The 17,148-nt window shown below is 44.5% G+C and overlaps 1 protein-coding gene across 5 annotated transcripts in view; it reads left to right on the forward strand.

Moving 5' to 3' along the window:
- LOC129828565 (kinesin-like protein KIF20B) overlaps nt 1-12,468 on the forward strand; it is a 48,919-nt gene extending 36,451 nt beyond the window's left edge. For all 5 annotated transcript variants that reach the window (XM_055889604.1, XM_055889606.1, XM_055889607.1 and 2 more), the window contains 3 exons: nt 5,016-5,157; nt 7,867-8,006; nt 11,684-12,468. In XM_055889604.1, the coding sequence (XP_055745579.1) occupies nt 5,016-5,157; nt 7,867-8,006; nt 11,684-11,764 (363 nt within the window). In that variant the 3' untranslated portion in view covers nt 11,765-12,468. The remainder of the gene's footprint in view (nt 1-5,015; nt 5,158-7,866; nt 8,007-11,683) is intronic.
- Nucleotides 12,469-17,148: the final 4,680 nt, after the last annotated feature.

Here is a 17,148-nt window from a genome sequence, read left to right on the forward strand (position 1 = left end):
TTTTTCACAAGCGTAGCAGGATGGGCTATTAGCTGAACAATATTCAACCTTTACTAAAGAATTGTCTAATAGCCGAGCTAGGTGTGAACCTCCCCAATTTGAGCTAGGTGTGAAACCCCCTCCTCCCCAACTTGAGCTAGGTGTGAAACCCCTCCCCTCCCCAATTTGAGCTGGGTGTGAAACCCCCTCCTCCCCAATTTGAGCTTGGTGTGAAACCCCTCCCCTCCCCAATTTGAGCTTGGTGTGAAACCCCTCCCCTCCCCAATTTGAGCTTGGTGTGAAACCCCTCCCCTCCCCAATTTGAGCTAGGTGTGAAACCCCTCCCCTCCCCAATTTGAGCTAGGTGTGAAACCCCTCCCCTCCCCAATTTGAGCTAGGTGTGAAACCCCTCCCCTCCCCAATTTGAGCTAGGTGTGAAACCCCTCCCCAATTTGAGCTAGGTGTGAAACCCCCTTCCTCCCCAATTTGAGCTAGGTGTGAAACCCCCTCCTCCCCAATTTGAGCTAGGTGTGAAACCCCTCCCCTCCCCAATTTGAGCTAGGTGTGAAACCCCCTCCTCCCCAACTTGGAACAAATCATTTTCAGGACTACTGTATCTAGAAAAAGCAGCAATAGGTTTTTAAGAAGAGGCTGTTCTCCACAATGTGTGGATGAAGCTCTTCATTTGGCATTGGGGGAAAACCCGAGAAGAACTGTTACAAAAAAAAGACCAGCTGAAGCTAAAGACCACTCTGTAATGTTCACACCTTATTAGATATATAAGAGAGGTCACAATTTACGAGATAAATTGGTCCATGTCAACTGCCAGCCGCAAAAGACTCAGCCAGGCTCTTTTACGCCCTCTTCCAAATAGTAGCTATAAATGCAGAGGTTGAGCCCAGTGTAACAATATGATGAAGTGTGAATATTTCTGCCAACCACATACAGGAAAACGGTTCCTAATAAATTACATTATTAGGTGCTCCACCACCCATGTTATCTACATTATTAAATGTCCATGTGGGCTGTGCTATGTAGGTAAAACCTCTCGTTCTCTCAAACAGAGAATCGGGGAACACAAAAGTTCAATCAGGAGAAACGACAGGGATTATCCAGTCGCAGTACATTTTAATGACCTGAAGCATGACATTTCTCCTTTTTTTATTTTTAAATAGGCCTAGACTCTGAAGAAATAGACTCCAATTAAGCCCTCATTGTTTGTAAAGTCAAATTCAAAAGGCACTCGCACATCTGAGCTATCTTTTTTGCAGGTGCATGGCAACAGGTGCATGGCAACAGCTGGATAAGATGAGGAAAAAGGAACCTGCACATTTCTCTTGCTCGTATCACTGATCTTTAATAAGCTTTACGTATCGGCCTCACGGCCTTCGTCAGAGCTTTTGTGAGTTTTTTTTTTTCAAAATTAGCACCCTTATGGTAGACCTAGCTACACCCACATCCGTTCCACACATCGAATGGGGTTTGGAGGTGAAGAAAAAACAAATAAGTGCTACCAAATATAACAATATGCGCATCATAAATATTAAAATAAAGCGTGTACATAAAACATATTAAACACGTCTGTAAAACCACAACGAGGACGTCGACCTACCGCGCTAGTTTTCATAAATCATTGGGTACGGTGCAAGAAAAACATCAGTGTAATCTGAAATAGGGGCTGAATTCATGTTCACGTTTACAACATAACATACGTAGACATTTCATCATTAAGACCTTCAGGAAATAATGTCTGGAGGGTGAAAATCCCAAAACATTCCCTTTTACTCAGAGTATTATTAATATCACCTCCCCTGTCTGATATCTTAACTTTCTCTATGCCACAAAATCTTTTTAAAATAACTGGCTGAGGTAGGCTATGATGCTTGACAGCCTAATAGAAGTAGGATTTTTTTTATTAGGTCTACTTACAATTGCAACTGATCAAAAATGTAGCATCCTACATTAAAACAACAATTTAAAGAAAAAAAAGTCTGCACTTTCGGACTTAAGCAATGTAACTAACTAAAAATAGAACGCACATTTGTAATTCCCAAACTCTAAAAGTAACTGGAAAGGTAGATACAAATGATGTGTGACACTGTGGTTACAATAAATAATGTAGCCCACCATGCAAATGTTTCCTATTAGTCTGTGGAGAGAGACCGAGGCGAGGACAGAGAGGGAGAGAGGGGAAAAGATGAAAAGCGAGAGACAGATTGATAGGATAATTCCCATTTGATGGTTTATTTTTAAAGTGGAATTATTATTATCGAATGTCTCGCCAGCTTTGATCTGGGCCTGGAGGACGCAAAGTTGTTTTAGTTTCTCAGACGAATCATAGGGTCGAAACTACAGAACAGTACAAAACAAGCGAACACACATGGTTAATGTTGTGCTATTCCAAGGATGTGTAACCCGAAGAGAGACGCCACGAGTACTTCCCGCTGTGCTGTCTATTTCAGCACCGTTTCGCACTGCTCTGAGACCAGCATGGAGAAACGAAAATGTTCAAATATATTCTTTAAGATGTGTTGATTATTTAGCAAAACATCATTTGCTTATATTCAGTCAAGTTAGATTTCTCCAGAAATAAATCATTCTAAATAACTGGCTTTATTTACAAATTAGTGAGAATGCCTCACGCCATGTTCAAGAATTGCCTCTTTTTTTCTCTCGCTCGCTCCAGGTTAAATGAAAAACGAAATCTCAAATATTGTTACTTTTTAAACAAAGCGATTTATTAATTAATTTCGAATTATATAAAAGCCCTTTAGGATATGTGAGAATATCTAATGGAAAATACCACTTAGATATTAATATAGAGTCCTCTAAATGTAAGGAAAATGCCCTTTAGATATTAATATAGAGTCCTCCAATCCTCTAAATGTAATTATTGGCTGAGGCAAGTCATTGAATTATTTTTTTTATATTTTTCAATATACTGTAGGCCTACCATAGGTGAAATGAGTCTCACTAGTGTTGAGTAACGTGCTGTTAAAAAATGGTGTATGACTTTATTTATTTAAAGAGCATATAAAAGTTAGAAAAACAAAAGCCTATAACTATTTTAGCACCGTTTTGCGCTACTCTGAGACAAGCATGAGGACTGGTCTTGATAAATCAATGAGATTTTTATTTTCACTTCATCTCCATTTGGAGATTAATCACTAACCTTTGAACATCTTCATCAGATGACATCATGTTATACAATACATTTGTTTTGTTCGATAATGTACATATTTATATCCAAATAAAATCGTGGTTTTACATTGGCGCCATGTTCAGAAATGGATCCAAAATAGCCAGAATAATTACAGAGAGCAACGTGAAATACAGAAATACTCATCATAAAACTTTGATGAAAGATGCATGTTGTACATATAATTAAAGATACACTGGTTCTTAATGCAACCGCTGTGTTAGATTTAAAAAAATAACTTTAGTAAAAAGCACACCATGCAATAATCCGTGTTGGATTCAACAGAAATACAAAATTACATCATAAATATTCCCTTACCTTTTGATGATCTTTCATCAGAATGCAGTGCCAGGAATCCTAGTTCCACAATAAATCGTTGTTTTGTTTTATAATGTCTATTTACTTCTGTTGAATTAGCAACTTTGGCTAGCATGTGTAGTACACGTGTCCATACAAATTTACGCTTATGAACGAAAACTTCAAAACGTGATATTACAAATCGAATAAACTGGTTAAACTCAGTTGAAAATCAATCTTCAGGATGTTTTTCCTCATATATATCCAATAACGTCCCAAACGGAGCATTTCTTCATGTCTATATGACTCATTGCAGACAAGGACATGACGTTCCCAGTGTGCGTGGCCAAGAACTGGCAATCTGCCTGACCACGCACCCCAATAGCTCTCATCCGGCCCCATATCAGGCTAGACGCTTCATTCCACGTTATACTGCCTGTTGACATCTAGTGGAAGGCGTATGAAGTGCATACAGATCCATAAATATAGGAGATTTGAATAGGCCATGACTTTCAGATCGACCCATTTCAGATTTTTTACTTCCTGTTTGGAAGTTTGCCTGCCATATGAGTTCTGTTTTACTCAGATATAATTCTCAGAGTGTTTTCTATCCAATAGTAATAATAATATGCAAATCATATGATCTAGGACAGATTACGAGGCCGTTCAATTTGGGCACCAATTCATCCAAAAGGGAAAATGTCGCCCCCTATCCTAGAGAAGTTAATAAACTTGTAACCACACTTTTGAGAAGAAGGCCCTTGGACTGTTTTGGTACCTACTGAAGAGCTCTTTGTTGTCTACACCCATTCAGCATTGTTCCCACCCTCTTAAGCTTTAGCCCCACCCATCTCTTGTGAGGTCATGTGCTAAACAGTGAGTAGTGTAGTAAAGTTAAGTTTAAAAGTGGTAGTAGCCTACATTAAGGAAAAATTCCAGGTAAACAAAGTGTCCTGATTTTATACATTTTAGATGACTCTTACCCAGACACACTTGTCTAAATTGATGGGTCATGTGAAAGACATTTTCCACTTCACAATAACAGCACTTACAGTTGACCGGGGCAGCTCTAGCAGGGTAGACATTTTACAAACTGACTTGTTGGAAAGGTGGCATCCTAATGACGGTGCCATGTTGAATGTCGCTGAGTTCTTCAGTACGGGCCATTCTACTGCCAATGTTTGTCTATGGAGATTGCATGGCTGTGTGCTCGATTTCAGCAACGGTTGTTATGAAGGGGTGTACACATACTTATTATTATAAACTGCCTGGTTTGAGCCCTGTATGCTGATTGGCTGAAAGCCACGGTGTAGACCACGGTTATGACAAAGCCATTTAGTTTTTACTGCTCTAATTACGTTGGTAAACAGTTTGATAAAAACGATAAGGCACCTCGGGGTTTGTTATCTGGCCAATATACCACGGCTAAGGGCTGTGTCAGCGTTCTGACGTGCCTAAGAACAATCCTTAGCCGTGGTATATTGGCCGTTATACCACACCACCTCGGGCCTTATTGCTTAATTATGTCATGGTTTCGTAGACCTCTCCGGCGAGGGGCAGTAAAGACCCGGACTCCATTAAACCCCAGGACTCCCAGTCCAGCCTTCGGAGCAGGAAAGAAGGAACGATGCAGAAGATCGGCGACTTCCTCCAGAGCTCCCCAACGTTTTTCGGTAGCAAGGGTAAGAGTTGACACTAACAGTAGCAGAGAATGTGCCGGATACTCTATAGCTAGATTACATCATCAGACCAAAGAGCTAGAAACCACACTGGAGCCAAAGTACCATCTGCAGTGGTACAAATCACACCTTAATGGTCAAGTTCAATATTACCTGGCACAGTCTCTCTATCTGTCCATCCACAGTCTCTCTATCTGTCCATCCACAGTCTCTCTCTATCTGTCCATCCACAGTCTCTCCATCTGTCCGTCCACAGTCTCTCCATCTGTCCGTCCACAGTCTCTCTATCTGTCCGTCCACAGTCTCTCTATCTGTCCGTCCACAGTCTCTCCATCTGTCCGTCCACAGTCTCTCCATCTGTCCGTCCACAGTCTCTCTATCTGTCCGTCCACAGTCTCTCCATCTGTCCGTCCACAGTCTCTCTATCTGTCCATCCACAGTCTCTCTATCTGTCCGTCCACAGTCTCTCTATCTGTCCGTCCACAGTCTCTCTATCTGTCCGTCCACAGTCTCTCTATCTGTCCGTCCACAGTCTCTCTATCTGTCCGTCCACAGTCTCTCTATCTGTCCGTCCACAGTCTCTCTATCTGTCCGTCCACAGTCTCTCTCTCTATCTGTCCGTCCACAGTCTCTCTCTCTATCTGTCCGTCCACAGTCTCTCTCTCTATCTGTCCGTCCACAGTCTCTCTATCTGTCCGTCCACAGTCTCTCTATCTGTCCGTCCACAGTCTCTCTCTATCTGTCCGTCCACAGTCTCTCTCTATCTGTCCGTCCACAGTCTCTCTCTATCTGTTCGTCCACAGTCTCTCTCTATCTGTCCGTCCACAGTCTCTCTCTATCTGTCCGTCCACAGTCTCTCTATCTGTCCGTCCACAGTCTCTCTATCTGTCCGTCCACAGTCTCTCTATCTGTCCGTCCACAGTCTCTCTATCTGTCCGTCCACAGTCTCTCTATCTGTCCGTCCACAGTCTCTCTATCTGTCCGTCCACAGTCTCTCTATCTGTCCGTCCACAGTCTCTCTATCTGTCCGTCCACAGTCTCTCTATCTGTCCGTCCACAGTCTCTCTATCTGTCCGTCCACAGTCTCTCTATCTGTCCGTCCACAGTCTCTCTATCTGTCCGTCCACAGTCTCTCTATCTGTCCGTCCACAGTCTCTCTATCTGTCCGTCCACAGTCTCTCTATCTGTCCGTCCACAGTCTCTCTATCTGTCCGTCCACAGTCTCTCTATCTGTCCGTCCACAGTCTCTCTATCTGTCCGTCCACAGTCTCTCTATCTGTCCGTCCACAGTCTCTCTATCTGTCCGTCCACAGTCTCTCTATCTGTCCGTCCACAGTCTCTCTATCTGTCCGTCCACAGTCTCTCTATCTGTCCGTCCACAGTCTCTCTATCTGTCCGTCCACAGTCTCTCTATCTGTCCGTCCACAGTCTCTCTATCTGTCCGTCCACAGTCTCTCTATCTGTCCGTCCACAGTCTCTCTATCTGTCCGTCCACAGTCTCTCTCTATCTGTCCGTCCACAGTCTCTCTATCTGTCCGTCCACAGTCTCTCTATCTGTCCGTCCACAGTCTCTCTCTATCTGTCCGTCCACAGTCTCTCTCTATCTGTCCGTCCACAGTCTCTCTCTATCTGTCCGTCCACAGTCTCTCTCTATCTGTCCGTCCACAGTCTCTCTCTATCTCTCTATCTGTCCGTCCACAGTGTCTCTCTCTCTCTCTCTCTCTGTCCGTCCACAGTCTCTCTCTATCCGTCCGTCTACAGTCTCTCTCTCTATCTGTCCGTCCACAGTCTCTCTCTCTATCTGTCCGTCCACAGTCTCTCTCTATCTGTCCGTCCACAGTCTCTCTCTATCCGTCCGTCCACAGTCTCTCTCTATCCGTCCGTCCACAGTCTCTCTCTATCTGTCCGTCCACAGTCTCTCTCTATCTGTCCGTCCACAGTCTCTCTCTCTATCTGTCCGTCCACAGTCTCTCTATCTGTCCGTCCACAGTCTCTCTCTATCTGTCCGTCCACAGTCTCTCTCTATCTGTCCGTCCACAGTCTCTCTCTATCTGTCCGTCCACAGTCTCTCTCTATCTGTCCGTCCACAGTCTCTCTATCCGTCCGTCCACAGTCTCTCTCTATCCGTCCGTCCACAGTCTCTCTCTATATCTGTCCGTCCACAGTCTCTCTCTCTATCTGTCCGTCCACAGTCTCTCTCTCTATCTGTCCGTCCACAGTCTCTCTCTCTATCTGTCCGTCCACAGTCTCTCTCTCTATCTGTCCGTCCACAGTCTCTCTCTATCTGTCCGTCCACAGTCTCTCTATCCGTCCGTCCACAGTCTCTCTCTATCTGTCCGTCCACAGTCTCTCTATCCGTCCGTCCACAGTCTCTCTCTATCTGTCCGTCCACAGTCTCTCTCTATCTGTCCGTCCACAGTCTCTCTCTCTCCGTCCGTCCACAGTGTCTCTCTCTCTCTCTCTCTCTGTCCATCCACAGTCTCTCTGTCTGGCCTTGCCTGGCCCCAGAGCTGTTTGTGCTTTTACCTACTTCATAGTCCTTGTCAAGCATGGCAATTCCATAATAAGCTGGCAATAGAAGGGAAACAGACTGGAATCCCAGGCGTATTGTTTCTAGCCCACAGTAATGGCTTGCTCTGGGCCTGACCCTTTTAGTGGCCTGTGCTGCTGAGCTTTTTTTAAAGCCCTTCACGTCCCTCTTTCTCTTTGCAGCTAAAAAGATAATGGGATTGGTGAGCGGGAAATCCCCAGAGACGGAGAGCGGCGCATCCATGAGCTTCAGACCCAAGAAGTCCAAGAGGAAGCTTTACAGACCAGATATCTCCTCCCCGACGGACTTCCCCTCCCACCCGGTGAGAACTCACAGCCAGCTGCCCATCCGTACGATTAGGCTTGGTCGACATGGCAACAACATAATAGCACCAATGTTTAACATTTTTATAGGATAATAGACGTTTTAAATATGTTTTATCCGTAGTGCAGGACGTTAGGATGGCTACAAATGAATTCCAAGTGGTTTTTAATGGGCTTTATCCATTCTGATTTGTTTATACTGGACCAAAACTTGACAAAGTGGTCCAATTTGTATAACTTTTAGTTTATTTAGTACTGGATCAACAAGTCTTTGTCGAAGGTATTGTAATAAATCCCTAGCTGGATGTGTATTCATCCATACGATATGTGGCTGCTCCAAACCTGGGCCAACACCCATTTTATTGGGACAGTAGGGCTTCCTGTTTAGAGTTATTCACCACCCAGGGTGCTTGGTCAAAGTATTTCATTTTAGATCTGTTTTATCCCAGTGTGTCGGGTGTGTAACCACACAGGAAGGTCACGTACACAACCCGATCAGTTCAGGTCTGATGCTGGGCAGCCTTGCACTATGGGTAATGATTCCCTTTTTATATGGTGGGTGTCATGCAAGACATACGTGTTGATTTTTAACTTCAGTTGTAAATAATGTAATGAAACGGGCAGGGGGAGCGGGACTCGAACCCTCGACCTTCTAGTCCGAAGTCCGACGCGCTATCGACTGTGCCCGCAAAAACATGCTCGCGAGGCGGAGTCGATATCCGCGCTTATCAACCCAGGGTCGTTACACTATAGGTCAATCTTAAAGATACGTTTATAAAGGTTTTGTATAATTTCAGCCACTTGTTTTTTAAAAGTAGGGCTCGGAAATCGGGACGGCGAAAATGAGGCACAATTGTGTACAACGTCCTCTGTTTTTTTAATGAAATGTTACTAGATCGTTCTGCTCTAGAACGTAGCGAAGTACGGGTCAATTCAAGAGGGTGCTACTAAATCAACGTCTAAACCGATTTTTCTTTTGCCCCGTGACATTTATGAATCACATTCAATGAATCATTTAGATTTGTTCTCTACAATATTACAACTTTAAACCCACTTTTTTTTTAGTTGACCGTTTTTGATGAAATACGAACGTTAATTTGTAGTTTAGATTGTGCTGCTCTTGGCTGTATCTCTTCCTTATTTCGGCGTTAGGAGGTGGGTAACGTATATCGGGGGGCATTTTCCGCGCTTTGGATCGATCGAAATCAACTTGATACCCTCGTCATGTTCATCTCCGGATCCGTGGCTCTTTGTTCCTCTAACCCCGGTCAATCGATGTTGAGAGGGGCCGTTTCCATGGCGATTTAAAAGGGAAGACTCGGAAAATCACAATAGAAACTAGGAACGCATTTTTTTCCCCGGGGAGGGTGTATATATTGAAATTTAATCGGTTAACTCTGGTAATTAATGTATACCCAGTATATAAGCTCCATTTGATTTTTGTATTCTGGGGATATTATTTAGGGAAGAGCCCGTATCACACACTAACCTGCAGCCACTAGCTAGCTTGTCTGTTGACGTTGGAAGTAAGCGTCGTTCTGCCCACGGAGCAGCGACCACTTTCTAACCATGATGACGTTATGTTCTCTTTAATCATGCTAAATTCTCTGAGTAAATCGTCTAACTTTTGAACTGTGTGTGTGTGTGTGTGTGTGTGTGTGTGTGTGTGTGTGTGTGTGTATATGTATATATATATATATATATATCTGTATATGTATATGTATATATATCTATATATATATATATATATATATCTGTATATGTATATATATCTATATATATATATATATATATATATATATACACACACACACACACTTCAAAAGTTAGATGAATTACTCAGAGAATTTCACATTATTAAAGAGAATAGAACGTGTGTGTGTATACGACTGTGTGTATGTATGTATGTATGTATTATTATTTATATATATTTATATACACTGCTCAAAAAAATAAAGGGAACACTTAAACAACACAATGTAACTCCAAGTCAATCACACTTCTGTGAAATCAAACTGTCCACTTAGGAAGCAGCACTGATTGACAATAAATTTCACATGCTGTTGTGCAAATGGAATAGACAAAAGATGGAAATTATAGGCAATTAGCAAGACACCCCCAATAAAGGAGTGGTTCTGCAGGTGGTGGACCACAGACCACTTCTCAGTTCCTATGCTTCCTGGCTGATGTTTTGGTCACATTTGAATGCTGGCGGTGCTCTCACTCTAGTGGTAGCATGAGACAGAGTCTACAACCAAACCAGCATCAATGCCTTCCTCTTGCAGGAACTGCTGACACACTCCAGCCACATGAGGTCTAGCATTGTCTTGCATTAGGAGGAACCCAGGGCCAACCACACCAGCATATGGTCTCACAAGGGGTCTGAGGATCTCATCTCGGTACCTAATGGCAGTCAGGCTACCACTGGCGAGCCCATGGAGGGCTGTGCGGCCCCCCAAAGAAATTCCACCCCACACCATGACTGACCCACCGCCAAACCGGTCATGCTGGAGGATGTTGCAGACAGCAGAACGTTCTCCACGGCGTCTCCAGACTGTCACGTCTGTCACGTGTGCTCATGTGCTCAGTGTGAACCTGCTTTCATCTGTGAAGAGCACAGGGCGCCAGTGGCGAATTTGCCGATCTTGGTGTTCTCTGGCAAATGCCAAACGACCTGCACGGTGTTGGGCTGTAAGCACAACCCCCACCTGTGGACATCGGGCCCTCATACCACCCTCATGGAGTCTGTTTCTGACCGTTTGAGCAGACACATGCACATTTGTGGCCTGCTGGAGGTCATTTTGCAGGGCTCTGGCAGTTCTCCTCCTGCGCAAAGGCGGAGGTAGCGGTCCTGCTGCTGGGTTGTTGCCCTCCTACGGCCTCCTCCACGTCTCCTGATGTACTGGCCTGTCTCCTGGTAGCGCCTCCATGCTCTGGACAGTACGCTGACAGACAAAGCAAACCTTTTTGCCACAGTTCTCATTGATGTGCCATCCTGGATGAACTGCACTACCTGAGCCACTTGTGTGGGTTGTAGACTCCGTCTCATGCTACCACTAGAGTGAGAGCACCGCCAGCATTCAAAAGTGACCAAAACATCAGCCAGGAAGCATAGGAACTGAGAAGTGGTCTGTGGTCACCACCTGCAGAATCACTCCTTTTTTGGGGGTGTCTTACTAATTGCCTATAATTTCCACCTTTTGTCTATTCCATTTGCACAACAGCATGTGACATTTATTGTCAATCAGTGCTGCTTCCTAAGTGGACAGTTTGATTTCACAGAAGTGTGATTGACTTGGAGTTACATTGTGTTGTTTAAGTGTTCCCTTTATTTTTTTGAGCAGTGTATATACCCCCCCCCCCCCCCCCACACTGTAATTGGTATGTTAGATATATCCCCCCCCCCCACACTGTAATTGGTATGTTAGATATATCCCCCCCCACACTGTAATTGGTATGTTAGATATATCCCCCCCCCCCCCCCCACACTGTAATTGGTATGTTAGATATATCCCCCCCCCCACACTGTAATTGGTATGTTAGATATATCCCCCCCCCCCCCACTGTGATTGGTATGTTAGATATATCTCCCCCCCCCCCCACTGTAATTGGTTAGAACTATGTAAGTGCTTATACGATCCTGTTTATTCTCCTGAACTGTTGACCTCTGTCTCAGATCATCAGTGGAAGTCCAGACGAGAGAGAGGGTGACCATCTCATCATCAAGAGGAGACTCCGGACTCGGACGCCTAAATGAGTCCTCTGTTCCGCAGCGATGACGTCATCCATGCTGCTCTTGTGAAACAGGGAAATGAAATAATCGATGTTGTCTGGTGTAATGAAGGACATGTTGGAGTTTACTTAATATCGGTTAGGTAGTTATCAGTTGTTGTTTTCTTATAGCCTTCATTTATCACTTTAATTTATATTCCATTTCTATGTATATAATATTCCACATAGTGTGATTTCTTTCTTTCATTTGTGTGATTTAACACTATCATTTTTTTGAAACCAAGTATGGTTATTCTCAGTCCAGAACATTTTGGTAACGCGCTCCTCTGAAGATATACACGTCAACGATATTCATGGCAAATAAACACGAGGTGTTTTTTGTTGTTGTTGTGCGTAATGAATGTCTTACTAGGGACAACCACTACCGAATCCTATTTTGGTGGTAAACGTGATGATAATGCATGGTGTAACATAGATATTAGGGCCCTGTTCAATCAGCGTCGTATCTGGGGGGGTAAGACAGAACAGCATTTTACAAAAAATGCTCTTTTGGTTTCACGCCGTAAAACATTTTATTTCCTAAATTTAATCTAAATACAAATAAATGTTTATCCCAGAATCGACCATTTTTTTTGGGATTACACCAAACCCTTTGATTGCTATTCATATGTAGTACTGCAAACATATTCCAAGGCGAGTTAATAAAACACTACTATTCCTCCAAAATGATTCCAGTTGTCTCGAGGATAACTTCAGTAACAAACGATATTCTAACCACGTCATCGAGTATCGTCGCCATCCGTATTTATACTCTGAAATCTCCTCGGCAGTCACTGTATTGCTTTTTCCACTTACTCATAGAATATTTTAAAAATGCATCCGAATAATTGAAAAATCAAGGCAAGGCAGCTGTCGATAGAAGAGGGGGGGGGGGGCTTGTGACACCCAGAGCTCTGTTCTGGGACGGACGTCACCGTTACGTTCATACAGCACGGAGTTCTTGTGCTTTTTACTTTCTCTGTAAAGTTGTGTGGTTTTTTTGTGTGGAAGTGATTTATAAGGAGCCTGACAATCATGGTTTTCACACCTTTTTTTTTTTAATGAGGAAGATATTCATCTGTCAGAATTCTGGGTTTTGGCAGTTGGTATCGGCTCAGAATTAGAGATATAGGCCTCAGTCAGCAAGTGATGTATTATGTACTATCTTAACCGGCAGATTTTCTGTGTGCTTCGTGACCCAGGAGAGGATGAAAGGGGTGTAAAGGGATAGTTCACCCAAATTACATTTCGCTGTCCTTACCCTTTAAATCCAAAGGCCTCATTAGCAAACGACACAATGGCACATACAGCACTGTAAAGATGACAGACAGACAGGCTACACCACTAGAGGTAAAGATGACAGACAGGCTACACCACTAGAGGTAAAGATGACAGACAGGCTACACCACTAGAGGTAAAGATGACAGACAGGCTACACCACTAGAGGTAAAGATGACAGACAGGCTACACCACTAGAGGTAAAGATGACAGACAGGCTACACCACTAGAGGTAAAGATGACAGGTTACACCACTAGAGGTAAAGATGACAGACAGGCTACACCACTAGAGGTAAAGATGACAGACAGGCTACACCACTAGAGGTAAAGATGACAGACAGGCTACACCATTAGAGGTAAAGATGACAGACGGGTTACACCACTAGAGGTAAAGATGACAGACGGGCTACACCACTAGAGGTAAAGATGACAGACAGGCTACACCATTAGAGGTAAAGATGACAGACGGGTTACACCACTAGAGGTAAAGATGACAGACGGGCTACACCACTAGAGGTGAAGATGACAGACAGGCTACACCACTAGAGGTAAAGATGACAGACGGGCTACACCACTAGAGGTAAAGATGACAGACAGGCTACACCACTAGAGGTAAAGATGACAGACAGACAGGCTACACCACTAGAGGTAAAGATGACAGACAGGCTACACCACTAGAGGTAAAGATGACAGACAGGCTACACCACTAGAGGTAAAGATGACAGGCAGACAGGCTACACCACTAGAGGTAAAGATGACAGACAGGCTACACCACTAGAGGTAAAGATGACAGACAGGCTACACCATTAGAGGTAAAGATGACAGACAGTCTACACCACTAGAGGTAAAGATGACAGACAGGCTACACCACTAGAGGTAAAGATGACAGACGGGCTACACCACTAGAGGTAAAGATGACAGACGGGCTACACCACTAGAGGTAAAGATGACAGACGGGCTACACCACTAGAGGTAAAGATGACAGACGGGCTACACCACTAGAGGTAAAGATGACAGGCTACACCACTAGAGGTGAAGATGACAGACAGGCTACACCACTAGAGGTAAAGATGACAGACAGGCTACACCACTAGAGGTAAAGATGACAGACAGGCTACACCACTAGAGGTAAAGATGACAGGCAGACAGGCTACACCACTAGAGGTAAAGATGACAGACAGGCTACACCACTAGAGGTAAAGATGACAGACAGGCTACACCATTAGAGGTAAAGATGACAGACAGTCTACACCACTAGAGGTAAAGATGACAGACAGGCTACACCACTAGAGGTAAAGATGACAGGCTACACCACTAGAGGTAAAGATGACAGACAGGCTACACCACTAGAGGTAAAGATGACAGACGGGCTACACCACTAGAGGTAAAGATGACAGGCTACACCACTAGAGGTGAAGATGACAGACAGGCTACACCACTAGAGGTAAAGATGACAGACAGGCTACACCACTAGAGGTAAAGATGACAGACAGGCTACACCACTGTGGAGGTAAAGATGACATAGATGTGTGATTGAAGAGCATTCGTAAATCTCCCAATCAATGCTGCTTGATCTTCCCCATGTACTCGGAGCCAAGTCAAAGACAAGTTTTCTCTCTATAATCACGAGCCTGTACTGTTCGATTTAGCTATGCTATCTCTTCCCACACAGCTGCACCATTGTACCATCTGAATGTCAGTTCCAGCTTCCTGTTCTTCAAAGACGGCGAAAGTGTCTGTGTCAAATCTAGTTATGACTCCAAACTGAGAAGTGGAGATGCAGCTTCTGCCGACCGTACAAAAGGTCATCGGGGTAAAGAGGGAGAAAGTCCACAATTCAAAGGATCGTAGTATCTACTCTTTTGTTTGCAGGGCAGACTGTTCTGTGCATTTGTTGAATCAGGCTGGTCTCATAGACTAGAGTTACATAATAAATGAAAATCCAGGACACTCAAATTTAAAGGGAAAGAGGGGGATACCTATTCAGTTGTACAACTGAATGCATTCAACTGAAATGTGTCTTATCAACACAACCCCTCTGTCGGTTAACTGCCTTGCTCAAGGGGCAGAATAAGTCAACTCAGCAACAAACAAAAAAACGTCCCTTTTTCAGGATCCAAATAACTTCACAGATCTTCATTGTAAAGGGTCTAAACACTGTTTCCCATGCTTGTTCAATGAACCATAAACAATTAATGAACATGCACCTGTGGAACGGTCGTTAAGACACTAACAGCTTAGTAGGCAATTAAGGTCACAGTTATGAAAACTTAGGACACTAAAGAGGCCTTTCTACTGACTCTGAAAAGCACCAAAAGAAAGATGCCCAGGGTCCCTGTTTATCTGCGCGAACGTGCCTTAGGCATGCTGCAAGGAGGCATGAGGACTGCAAATGTGGCCAGGGCAATAAATTGCAATGTCCGTACTGTGAGACGCCTAAGACAGCGCTACAGGGAGACAGGACGGACAGCTGATCGTCCTCGCAGTGGCAGACCACGTGTAACACCTGCACAGGATCGGTACATCCGAACATCCCACCTGCGGGACAGGTACAGGATGGCAACAACAACTGCCTGAGTTACACCAGGAACGCACAATCCCTCCATCAGCGCTCAGACTGTCCGCAATCGGCTGAGAGAGGCTGGACTGATGGTTTGTAGGCCTGTTGTAAGGCAGGTCCTCACCAGACATCACCAGCAACAACGTCGCCTATGGGCACAAACCCACCGTCCCTGGACCAGACAGGACTGGCAAAAAGTGCTCTTCACTGACGAGTCGCGGTTTTGTCTCACCAGGGGTGATGGTCGGATTCGTGTTTATCGTTGAAGGAATGAGCGTTACACCGAGGCCTGTACTTTGGAGCGGGAGGTGGAGGGTCCATCGTGGTCTGGGGCGGTGTGTCACAGCATCATCAGACTGAGCTTGTTGTCATTGCAGGCAATCTCAACGCTGTGCATTACAGGGAAGACATCCTCCTCCCTCATGTGGTACCCTTCCTGCAGGCTCATCCTGACATGACCCTCCAGCATGACAATGCCACCAGCCATACTGCTCGTTCTGTGCGTGATTTCCTGCAAGACAGGAATGTCAGTGTTCTGCCATGGCCAGCGAAGAGCCCGGATCTCAATCCCATTGAGCACGTCTGGGACCTGTTGGATCGGCGGGTGAGGGCTAGGGCCATTCCCCCCAGAAATTTCCGGGAACTTGCAGGTGCCTTGGTGGAAGAGTGGGGTAACATCTCACAGCAAGAACTGGTAAATTTGGTGCAGTCCATGAGGAGGAGATGCACTGCAGTACTTAATGCAGCTGGTGGCCACACCAGATACTGACTGTTACTTTTGATTTTGACCCCCCCCCCACCTTTGTTCAGGGACACATTATTCCATTTCTGTTAGTCACATGTCATTGGAACTTGTTCAGTTTCCGTCTCAGTTGTTGAATCTTGTTATGTTCATACAATATTTACACATGTTAAGTTTGCTGAAAATAAACGCAGTTGTCAGTGAGAGGACATTTCTTTTTTTGCTGAGTATATATGTTACGTTACGTTTGGTTACTTAAGGCGAAAACGGAAGTAGGATGGGTAGGCGTATAATGTGAATGTCTGGCAATGTGTTAGAATCTCATCACGGACATCTTTCGCATTTTAGAAACTTTGCGACTACTTAGTGTGTTAGCTAACCCCCTTTTAATCTAATTCCTAACTTTAACCGCTAGCTGGGCGTTGTGTCAAGAAGCAGTACGGCTTGACGGGGTTGTGTTTCGGAGGACGCACGGCTCTCGACCTTCGCCTCTCCCGAGTCCGTACGGGAGTTGCAGCAATGGGACAAGACTGTAACTACCAATTGGATACAACGAAATTTGGGAGATTGGTAAAAAAAAAAGGTACCATATCACACTAATTTCAGCGTCCCAGATTTCCATTTACTGTGTTACGTCTACCCCTGAGTCAAGGTTGGTTGAATCAGATTGAGTGCCTTCATGGTTGAAATCTTTGTAGTCCCAAAGCCCCTGCAGGAAGGTGACATTCAGGCGCATTAAGCAGGAAAGAGTGATGTCAGATTCGCTTTTCTCCTTCACTTGTTTCAGAGG

Source organism: Salvelinus fontinalis, chromosome 30 (genome assembly GCF_029448725.1).
Source record: "Salvelinus fontinalis isolate EN_2023a chromosome 30, ASM2944872v1, whole genome shotgun sequence".
NCBI lineage: Eukaryota > Metazoa > Chordata > Actinopteri > Salmoniformes > Salmonidae > Salvelinus > Salvelinus fontinalis.